The 12,216-nt window shown below is 35.0% G+C and overlaps 1 protein-coding gene across 1 annotated transcript in view; it reads left to right on the top strand.

Annotated features, from left to right (window-relative positions):
• MMS22L (MMS22 like, DNA repair protein) overlaps positions 1-12,216 on the top strand; it is a 155,232-nt gene that overhangs the window by 26,316 nt on the left and 116,700 nt on the right. The window contains exons 7-9 of the mRNA XM_044674364.1: positions 5,006-5,136; positions 7,319-7,432; positions 11,613-11,789. Coding sequence (XP_044530299.1) covers positions 5,006-5,136; positions 7,319-7,432; positions 11,613-11,789 — 422 coding nt within the window. The remainder of the gene's footprint in view (positions 1-5,005; positions 5,137-7,318; positions 7,433-11,612; positions 11,790-12,216) is intronic.

The following is a 12,216-nucleotide window of genomic DNA, read 5'->3' as shown; positions in this document are numbered from 1 at the left end:
TTCTCTTCAACATCTTTTGACCTCATTTGGACCTCCACTGTCTCCACATTTTCATATTCTGATAATATATCATTCCTGGTTCAGTCTAACTTTTCTGCTTTAAAGGAGGCATAGAGGTATATATTTTATGACTTCAGTTACTGTCTGCAGTGATCTTTGAACCCAAGAATATGAAATTTGATATTGTCTCCATTTTTCCTCCCTCTTTTTTCCAGGAATTCATGGAATTAGTTGCCATAATCTTAATCTTTTTCATGTTAAACTTCAAGCCAGCTTTTAGACACTATTTTTGTTCTCATCAAGAACCTCCTTAATTCTTCTTCACTTTATCTCATTATTTGCAAATCTGAGATTGTTACTGGTTCTCTTGACCAATCTAATTCAGGATATAGATTCACCTAATTGGCATTTTTGCATGATGAGTTAAATAAATAAAGTGACAGTATACAGCCTTACAATACTCCTTTTCAAATCTTAAACTAATCAGTTGTTCCATGTTTAATTCTTATTTTTTTTTTAATTAGAAAAAATTTTTTAAGCCCTTAACTTCTGTATATTGGCTCCTAGGTGGAAGAGTGGTAAAGGTGGGCCATGGGGGTCAAGTGACTTGCCCAGGGTCACACAGCTGGGAAGTGTCTGAGACCGGATTTGAACCTAGGACCTCCTGTCTCTAGGCCTGACTCTCAATCCACTGAGCTACCCAGCTGCCCCCTCTATGTTTAATTCTAACGGTTGCTTCTTGACCTGCTATATAGGTTCCTCAGAAGCCAAAGACGATCTGGTACTCCTGTCTCTTTGAGGATGTACCACATTTTATTGTGATCCACATAATCAGAGTGCTTTAGTGTAGCCAGTGAAGTAGAAGTAAATGTTTTTCTGGAACTCCAATGCTTTCTCCATTATCCATTGAATGTTGGCAATTCGGTCTATAGTTCCTCTGCCTCTTGGAAAACCAGCCTGCACTTCTGGTAAATCTTAGTTCATGTTTTGGTGAAGGCTAGCTTGCAAAATTTTAAGCATAATCTTTCTGGCATGTGAAATGAGTGCAGTTGTTTGGGAATTTAACATTCTTTGGCATTGCCCTTCTTTAGGATTGAGATTTAAACTGATCTTTTTTAATCTAATGGTCACTGTTGAGTTTTCCAAATTTGCTGGCATACTGTGTGCAGCACTTTAACAGTATCATCTTTTAGGATTTTAAATAGCTCAGTTAGAATTTTTTTACCTCTACTAGCCTTATTGTTAACAATGCTTCCTGAGACCCACTTGACTTTGTTCTCCTGGATGTCTGCCTCTAGATCACTAACAATGCCATCATGGTTTTCAGTGATGTTAAGATCTTTCTTACTTAGTTCTTCTGCATATTTTCCACACTTCCCCTTATTCTACTTATATCTACCTTTCTTATCTTTTATCATGCTTATTTTTGCATGAAATATTCTTTTGATAATTCTGGTTTTGTAGAAGAGATCTCTTGTCTTTCTCATTTCTTCGAATTGCTCATTTAAGATAACTTTATCTCTTCTTGTCTTCTCTGGGAACTGTTGGGTATATCTTTCCCTTTCTTCTTTCACTTTCCTTCTTTTTTTTTTAGCTATTTGTAAAGCCACATCAAATAGCCATTTTGCTTTCTTGCTCTTCTTTTTCTCTGGGATATTTTTTGTTGCTTCATTCTGTACAGTAGTGTGGACCTCTGTCCATAGTTTTTCAGGTACTCTATCCACCAGATCTAACCCCTTAAATCTATTCATCAATTCCATTTCATATTCTTTTTTTTTTTAAACCCTTAACTTCTGTGTATTGGCTCCTAGGTGGAAGAGTCATAAGGGTGGGCAATGAGGGTCAATTGACTTGCATAAGGTCACACGGCTGGGAAGTGTCTGAGGCTGGATTTGAACCTAGGACCTTCTGTCTCTAGGCCTTACTCTCAATCCACTGAGCTACCCAGCTGTCCCCTCCATTTCATATTCTTAAGGGATGTTATTTTGATCATACTTATGTTGTTTGGTTTTTTTTCCCTACTTTTCTTCAACTTAAGTCTGAATTTTGAAGAAGAGAAAAAAAGCTCATGATCTGAGCCACAGTCAGTTCCAAGTGTTGTTTTATTTGACTTTAATATTGTCTCTCCACCTTCAGTATCAAAGTATATAATCAATCTGTTTTTGATATTGACTATCTTGTGATATAATGTAGAATCATCTTTTGGGTTGTTGAAAAAATGTTAGCTCTGACCAGCAAGTTATTTTGAAAAAAACTATTAATCTCTGCCCTTCTTCATTTTGTACTCCCATGGCCTAACTTGCCTGTCATTCCAATTATCTTGATTTCCTATGTTCCGATGTTTCCAATTTCCAATGGTGAATGTGGTATCTTTTTTTTTTTTTTAACCCTTAACTTCGGTGTATTGTCTCATAGGTGGAAGAGTGGTAAGGGTGGGCAATGGGGGTCAAGTGACTTGCCCAGGGTCACACAGCTGGGAAGTGGCTGAGGCCGGGTTTGAACCTAGGACCTCCTGTCTCTAGGCCTGACTCTCACTCCACTGAGCTACCCAGCTGCCCCTAAATGTGGTATCTTTTTTGGGGTGGAATGGCTGTTATTTCTACAAGATATTGTAGTTCTTCATAGAATTGAACATCTTTGTTCTCTTCAGCATCAGTGGTTAGAGCATAGATTTGTACTATTGTGAAATTATTGATGCCTACATCTTTTCAGTTTGCTTTCATTTCTGTAACTCAGCTTGGGATCAATGTGCATTTTTAAGAATGGATTATAATTTTTTTCTTTGAATCTATCTATCCATTCATTCATTCATTCATTTGTTTATTTAATTTTGAGTGTTTTCCATGGTTACATGATTCATGTTCTTTCCCTCCCTTCCTTTTTCCCCCTTCTGGTAGCCAACGAGCAATTTCACTGGGTTTTACATGTATCATTGATCAAGACCTATTTCCATATTATTAATATTTGTAATAATGTGATCGTTTAGAGTCTAAATCCCCAATCTCACCCCCATCAAACCATGTGATCAAGCAAATGCTTTTCTTCTGTGTTTCTGCCCCCACAGTTCTTTCCCTGGATGTGGGTAGCGTTCTTTCTCATAAGTCCCTTAGAATTGTCCTGGATCATTGCATCACTGCTAGTAGAGAAGTCCATTACATTTGATTGTGCCAAAGTGTATCGGTCTCAGTGTGCAAAGTTCTCCTGGCTCTGCTCCTTTCAATCTACATTAGTTTCTGGAGGTCATTCAAGTTCACATGGAATTCCTCCAGTTCATTATCCTTTTAGCACAATAATATTCCATCACCAACATATACCACAATTTGTTCAGCCATTCCCCAATTAATGGACACCCCCTCATTTTCCAATTTTTTGCCACCACAAAGAGCATGGCTATAAATATTTTTGTATGTCTTTTTCCTTATTATCTCTTTGGGGTACAAACCCAGCAGTGGTATGACTGGGTCAAAGAGTAGGCAGTCTCTTAAAGCCCTTTGGGCATAGTTCCAAATTGCCTTCCAGAATGGTTGGATCTGAATTATAAGTTTTAAAATATATTTTATTCCCCTCCATTACATGTAAAAACAATTTAGAACATTTTTTTAAAATTTTGAGTTCTAAATTTTTTCCCCTCCCCTCCCCTCTCCTCCCTCCCTGAGATGACAAGCAATCTGATATAGGTTATACATGTGTAATCACGTAAAATATATGTTCATATTAGTGATTTCTTAGAAGAAAACTCAAAATAAAACAAGAAAAAAAGTGAAAAATAGAATGCTTTGATCTGCATTCAGATTCTACCAGTTCTTTCTCTGGAGACAATTGGCATTTTTCATCATGAGTCCATTGATTTTTGTCTTGAATCTTTGCATTGCTGATAATAGTGAAATAATTCACAGTTATTCATTCTACAGTATTGCTATTACTGTATACAATGTTCTCTTGATTCTGCTCACTCCACTGCCTCAGTTTGTGTAAGTCTTTCCAGGTTTTTCAGTGAATTATAATTTAAAGTAGATGAAACATTCACAGCTCTTCATAATTTGACCCTTTCTACTTTCCAGTCTTCTTACACTTTCAGCCTTATCTCACCCTGACCATGTACTTAGTGATTAAGTGGCATTGACCTCCTTCTTGTGCCTCCCCTGAGATATCCATTTCCCAGGCTGAGCATTTTCACTAGCTGTCTTTCATGCCTGGAATTCACCCTTACTCTCCAGTTCCCAGCTTCTTTGACTTCCTTCAAGTTCTAACTAAACTCTTACCTTAATGTTAGTGCCTTCCCTTTGTTGAAGACCAACAGTTTCCAAAAAGAGGCAGCTAGATGGCACAATGAATATAGTGCTTGCACCTGGAGTCAGGAAGACTTGAGTTCAAATCTAGCCTCAGATACTTAGCAGCTTTAAGTTTAACTTAACTTTAAGCTTCTTCATATGAAAAATGGGAACAATCATGCACCTACCTTCCAGAATTGTTATGAAGATAAAATGTGATAATATCTACAAATACTTTGTAATCCTTAAAACCTATAAAAATGCTGTGATGATGATGATGATGACAGATCCTTTCTGTATCATGTACTCATAACTGTTTACATGCTATCTTTGAACTTTTTTGCCTATCTTTGTATCACCAGAGCTTGACACAGGATCTAGAATATATTAGGAACTTAATAAATGATTGTTGACTGATTGGCAGACTGGTTGGAACCCTTTTAATTATAACAGATATATTAGATAACTGTTAAAGAACTTAGGAAAATCTATTAATTTGCAGACCATGGAAGCATTTTTGGTAATGTTTATCAGTAATTTTGGCAAGGAATATGCTCCCAAACTGTATTTTTCTTTGCAAACCAAAATTATATCTAGCATAGTACTTGTTAGGAGCAACTGAGAATGAATATTGTTATGGCTTTCTGTTAACAAAATTTTATAGGCCAAGATATAGAATACTTTTTGAAATTATTTTACTTTTTAAAAATATTTTTAATATCTTAATTTTCTAGAACAAGTTGTGTATGGCCATCAGTTAATGAACATGGCTGGTGAGAATTTGACCAGTGTCAGCCTGTTTAAAGAGCATTGTGAAAATCTCCTTTGTGACTTGATAAGTTTGTCAGTCAGCAGATATGCCAAGGTAATTGTATATGAGTTTCTTTCATCCATTTGACAATCCAGGACTGTTTTTTGATTTAATATTTGTGTACTCCATCCATTTGTGGGGCAGAATTTAGTCCAAAATATTTAATTTGTCAATATTACAAATTTCATGATGTTTACTAAAGTACTGCCTGACATAGCTGAATGGGAAAAATATTTATATTAAAGACCAAGTATATTTGACTCATAATGAGGTTTAATGCTACTAATTAAAACAAAAGAGATCTTCCAACTCCCAAAAAGCAAAACAACATTCCTGTAGTCCTGTTAGGTAGTTAACTGGACAGTTATATGAAAGGTTAAAAGGTAATTTTCCGTTTAGTACTTTAGAACTAAATCAAGACAATTTTTTTTTTGAAGAATGTTAAATGTCTTTCTTTTGGCAGGTGATGAAAATAGTAGATTGAAAAAGTCTCCTTTCTCTTCCTCTCCCAAACCCTCTATTTTCCTCCTCTTTCTCCCTCTCTTTCCCGCCCCTTAACTACGCTGCATTTAACTACTTCTCACTCAACTTTCTAGATCTCTGGAGTCTATAAACTGCTGGCCAATAATGATCCTGAACAACAATAAAACCGACATGTTATTTAATGGAAAACCTTAAGTATCTAAACATCTAGGGTTTTGTGATTGCCACTAATGTTGAAATAAGTGAGTGTAGTCCTGTAATGATGTGTTCCTACACTGCTATCTAGTGATGAGATAAGTGAGAAGCAGTTGAACAAAGATAACTGACTGGCTTTAAGAGCTTTGGCTTGATTTATAAAAACTCTGAGGTCACAAGAGAGATCATACTTTTTATAGTATTACTGATTTTTTTCTTTATTACAGTAGATCAGCAAAGTTTAATGGCCTCGATTGTTTTCATATTGCAATCTATAGTGAAAAAAACTACATTCTGTTGACAATTTCAGGAGATGGAAGGGTCTTGGGTCTCAGATTTATAGATTGCTATCACCTAATTTCAAAGAACAGAGATGAGATTATCACCATTGAAGTATTGAAGGTTGCTTAATTTTAAATCTCAAACATAAGTTTAGATCTAAGCTTTGGACAGATCAGGAATTTATTGCCCTCTTTTTTACTTAGGATTTTTTTTTAGAGTTAGTGTCTTTTATTTCTGTGGTTAAGCTTTTATTCTTGAAAGCCAATGAGCATTAACCACATGTGTTTTTTAAAGGGTAATCCACACAAATATGTTTATGTTTAAAATGAAAATAATTCATTCTGTAATTAAATAGAGAACAGTAATGTAAACCACACAATTAAAATACCTACTGTCATGTTAAAAGAATGTCTGCCTCCTGTTGATTTACAGAAATACAGGTTTATGAAACACTGTAAGTTTAATTTAATATATGCATACTTGTGTACTTTTGTACCACCCATAGCCATTAAAGATATTTTTATATTGCAGAAGTATTACATGATTTGAAAATCGTTATGTCTTTACAAAGTGCATATGATATTTATTTTATATAAAAAGTTTGTCTTTTACTATTAGATAATAAATTAGAATCCTTCACATCTATCCCATTCTTTTCATTAAAAGTCTTTTTTCATTTCTGGTAGACTGAATAAATAATATTGAGGCCAATTTGATAAAAGCTTGACAGTAATGCGCACTTGATCTTTTGGTTATACAATTATTTTTGCTGGGTATTAGAGATTTCTCTTAGAAGTTATTGAATGGTACATTTTGCTTCAGACTGTCCTCTCATTGGGGACAAATTTTAAGTTATCAAAGACAGCATGGTATAGTAGTCAGATAGTTGGCCTTGGAGACAGGATTTCCTGATACCTCAGCACAGTGCCTGGCACAAACTAGGCACTTATTAAATGTTTATTAAATCCGCTTGAGTTGAAATGATTCCAAATCTTGTGTCTCCTATACACTGACTGTGATCTCGGCCAAGTCAGTTAACCTTTCAATGCCTCAGGCAGCTCAGTAGGACTATAAGTGGCTGAGAAGGGGCGGACTTACATTGACAGGAGTTTCTTCTTCCTGGAGCTTCTTATACCTGTGCAATCACAGGTCCAATCCCTATTCCTTTCAAAGTGTATTGGGGAGTCAAGAGAATATCATGTCTTTAGAAACAGGAGGAGAAAATAAATCCTACTTCTCTGTTATTGATTTTTTTTTTATCTCTTGCCTTCCTCAGGTTAGGCCCTCTGAAGCTGTAACAAGTCACCACTGCCCCTGCTTGTGCATCAAAGAATTGTGGGTGCTGCTGATTCAACTACTTGACCATAGAAGTAAAGGGTGTCACACGGAAGTAAGCCATAGCTCTTATTTTATGTCTTCCATTTATTTATGAGTATCTCATTGTGGATAAAACTTTTCTTGCAGCAACTCTGTGAGAAAGTAGGATGTTATTTATTTGAATGAAGAAATGGAGGTTCATATAAATTAAGTGACTTGGTCAGTTCCAGGTTATCAGAGGCAAGGCTTGAACCCAGGTTTTCCGATTGTAAGTCCAGTGCTGTTTTTCACCATACTGCTGTGATCAGAGGCAAGTTACTAAACCTCTCAGTTTCCCAGAGAAGTCTTTAAAATTAAAAGTTACAGAGTGTTAGTCTGCATTGGTAGGTGTTCTCCCTAGTAAAGAAATCACAGACCCACTCTAATTTGCACTTATTTTATATTCTGTTAAAATTTTAACAACATATTATGAGATATATTTAATGGTATTTTCCAGGCTACTTAGTCAGCTCATCTTGTACTGCTTACTCATGTGATCATAAGCAAATTAAATTTGAATGAAGATAGTTGCTATTATGCTCCACCCCTAGAGGAAGAAAAAGAGAAATTTTACTAGGAATTTTGATAGTATCCTCTTCTCTTAATCAACCATATACCTTTAAATACAATGATTTTAATGTGATAGTGAAGGATGTTGAAAAATTTGTTGGAGAATATGAGATAAAGAAACAAAAGAAGTCAAAAGTTTTTGTATGCCTCCAAAACTTGCTGCTATGAGCTTAAATCGTGAATACTTCTTCCATCAGAAGGGTTTGAATAGCATTACAAGAGAAGAAATTGACAAAAACAGCATGTTTAGGAGTCATTCTACCCATCAGCTGCCTGTGTGCAGTCAGATCATCCTTTGATTAGATTAGAAGTTAAATTTAATAACAAATTAGAAGAATAAATACAAGATAATGATATTACATGCAGGTTACCTCTGCTTGCAATCATAACAATTTCAACCATTTTTATCATATAAAAATAAGACATTGGTTCCAAAAAATGGATATGGGATAAAAGTATACAAATTGATTCTAATTATTGCATTCTGATTATTGCTATTTCTTAGTAAAATTTCAATAGAAAATAATTTCCATAACCAAGAGTCTTTAAAACCACCTGAATTTGTGAACTGAATTTGAGATACTTTACCAAATATACACAAAGAAAATCTGAGCTAGAGCTAATACAATTTTAAAGGCATTGGGTTTCACTTTCATATTTCTAAGTGTGCAATTCCTAAAGAATGGAAAAGATCACAGGATATATTACTACCAAAAAGAAGCCAACTAAGACTCACAGAATCTTAGAATCAGAAGGGAACTTGGGGGGCTGCCTAATTCATCAGTCTCTACCAAGCCATACAATTACCTTCTCATCCCTATAAAATCTTTATAACATATGTAAATATCGAGGGTCTCTGAAAATATGAAACAGGCAGTGTCTTGTGGTTCTCTCGAGGGTCTCTGAAAATATGAAACAGGCAGTGTCTTGTGGTTCTCTCTATGAAAAAATCTTGTCTCACAGTAGTCTGAGAGTCATAGAAATGATAAGATTTTATTTTTACTTATTGCTTGTTGATAATAAAAAAAACTGGGCCTGATAAAGCAAAATGCAGCCTGCACAAGTCTAACAAAGTTTTTTCTATGAATCTATTATAATCATACAAAAATCCTTGATAGATGCAACCACTGAGAGCAGTTTGTTAGTTATCCTTTAATCAGTTGAAAATAAAACAAGGAAGCTGTGTTGGCTACTCTTATGGAGGAGGGTCTGCAGAGAGTCCAAAAGGAAAAGGAATTTCTTCTATGTGGTAGATCACATGTCCCTTTGATTGTATTGAGATCCAGAATACTCTAGCATCTCATCAGTAGAATCTACAAGTACACAAAGGAGCCTGGCCCAGAAATGAAGTGAATAAACAATGTATGTGAATGAAAGAAAGAAAGAAAGCAAAAGCATATCTTAAGCACCTATTATGTGCTGGATACTGCAGTATATCAGATCATTTACATGCAGCCTACTGAATTAGTTGACTGGTATAGAGGCATTGGAAAAGCACTGCAGATGAATGATGAACTTGGTCCAGAATATTAAGGACAAATACAATAGGCCATCTCCTACCTTTGAGAATACATGACATCTTTAATGATCTCATCCATCGTCTTCACACCAGTATTCTCCTGATGATATTATATGGTTGTGAATCATGGAATTTTACAATCTCAGAAGGCTCATCATTGTAGGTAACTCAAAAGATAGTAGAAAGAAACAAGGTATTGGTCCTCAGTGCTATGAAATACATTACCGTAGACATGTATGATCAGAATAAGGAGATAGCCTGGTAATATATTGAGTGCAAAGGATAATAGATAGGTAGGTAGCCAAAGGGTGCACCGAAATCATTGATACTTTAAAATGCTCAGAGCAGGGCCTCCAGTGTTTTTGATAGATTTTATATGAGAGATTTATAGGATGTGTATAAGAAGCCTACAAGGTAAGAGGGGTAGATGAGTTTCAGTTTTCATTGGTATAGTTTAGTGCTCAAATCTGTGAGTTCATAGGTCCACTGAGGATGCTTTTTGATGCAAATTGATGTTCTACTTAGTTGCTAAATCTAAAAATAGGCACTTTTTTATTATTAAATTTCAGTTGTCATAATGATCATGTTAGCATTACAAAATATCACAATCAGTGGCACATGCTGGCAAAATAACTTGGAGTCAGAAGACCTGAATTCAAGTCCTGGCTTAAACATTTACTAGGTATTTGACCCTGAGTAATTTCATGTATCTTCCTTAAGCCTCAGTTAGCTCACCTAAAGGATGTCGATAATAGTATTTGTTTTAGCTACTATTCAGGGTTCTTCTGAGGAAACCTCTATAGAATTGGATAACAACAACAACAACAATAATAAACAATCTTTTCCTTTGTTAGGTGACAAACTCTAAATTAATTTTAGTTATAGTTTTCAACTATTTGCCATGTCTGTTTTTTTTTTTTTTTAGTCAGACAACATTTATTAAGTCTTTACCATGTGTCAGGCACCATTGCTATCCATGAGATTGATGAAAAAAGTTTTGTTTGCTGTCAAGAGGCAATTTTCCTGATTCCCTCTTGTGAATATCCAGCATGGATTATTTTTTCATTTTTATTTTTATTTTGAATATTTTCCCATATTTACATGTTTCATGTTTTTTCCCTCTCCCCAAACTCCCCTTAGCTGACACACAATTCCACTGAGTTTTACATGTATCATTGATTAAGCCCTAATTCCATATTATTGATAGTTGGGTTAGAGTTATCGTTTAGTGTCTACAATATTCCCATCAGCCCCAATAATATTCCCATCAGCCCATGTGTTCAAGCAGTTGTTTTTCCTCTGTGTTTATCCTCCCACAGTTCTTCCTCTGAATGTGGCTAGTTTTCTTTCTCATAAGTCCCTCAGCCTTGCTCTGGATTCTTGCATTGCTGCTAGTAGAGAAGTCTGTTATGTTCGATTGTACCACAGTGTATCAGTCTCTGTGTACAATGTTCTCCTGGATCTGCTCCTTTCATTCTGCATCAATTCCTGGAGGTCATTCCAGTTCACATGGAATTCCTCCAGTTCATTATTCTTTTGAGCATAATAGTATTCCATCACAAACAGACCACAATTTGTTCAGCCATTCCCAAATTGAAGGACATTCATTTTCCAATTTTTTGCAACCACAAAGAGCGCAACTATAAAGCCATGTCTATTTTTGCAAAGTATTTGTGTTTTGAATATATGTTTATATATAGTTATATATTTTTCAACAGAACTAGGTTCATTGACTCAGTGGGCAAGTAAATTGGTAATTAAAAGTAACTTTGAATATTTGGGTATTTTTGAATTGGGTAATAATACGTACAGTGCCTTGTCCACTTTTCAAATTGCAATTGTTGTTTCTCTTTTTTAAAATTTTAACATTCATATCTTCACACTGTATTTTAGATGTGAACAAAATACAGCGTGTTAGCCTGTGTAATTCCTGTGCTGCTCGCAGCCTTTTTCTTCTGTGGGGACTAGAATTTGCTTGCTTTTAAATAATGCTTTTTCAAAGCTACTGAATAATGAGTTGTTTGAATCATATTTTTATGACAATTTTTATTATAAAACTCAAAATACATGATCCTAGAAGAATGTTTTTAATTTAATTGCATTTGAATCACTTCTGTTTCTATAGCCCTTTTGGAGATGGATGAATAAACTACTAAAGGATCTTTTTAAAAAGCCAAATGATACAGAACGGCCTTCCATTCCTGTTGTCCCCTCCAAGGATCCATTGGGTTTTAGTTGGTGGATTATTATTCATCTAGCATCATTTTACCAATTTGATCGTAATGGAGTGCTAGATGAAAAGGTAATATCTTAATTCCTCTTGCTTTCATCTTGAAAGTGGATTTTAACTATAAAGTAGATGTTCTCCCTCTCTTTATCTCCTTTCATTGTGATGGTTACTGAGCTGTTTTACTTGACTCCTCAAGTGCAGGATTTATTTCTTTTTTTTTTCTTTGTATACATAGTGCCAGACACATAGTGGGCTTATTTTTATATGCTTATTGAGTATTTCTAAAGTGCAAAAATCTATAAGTTTGGAAATTTCTTCCTTTATATTGTAAAAAATACTCTAATTACAAATGTAAATACCTCAGTAAGGGAAAGATTGATATTTATGAAAAATGCAACTTGGTAAAATAATTTAAAGCCAAGGATCTGGCTCAAGTGCTATGAAAGCCCACCTTACTTAATATAAGATTGTAAGAGCCTTGGATTGGAAGTTTAAGTAA

The sequence above is a fragment of the Gracilinanus agilis genome, chromosome 4 (assembly GCF_016433145.1).
Source record: "Gracilinanus agilis isolate LMUSP501 chromosome 4, AgileGrace, whole genome shotgun sequence".
In the NCBI taxonomy this organism is placed as follows: Eukaryota; Metazoa; Chordata; class Mammalia; order Didelphimorphia; family Didelphidae; genus Gracilinanus; species Gracilinanus agilis.
Note: the sequence above shows the minus strand (reverse complement) of the source record. Positions and strands in the feature narration are given on the sequence as shown.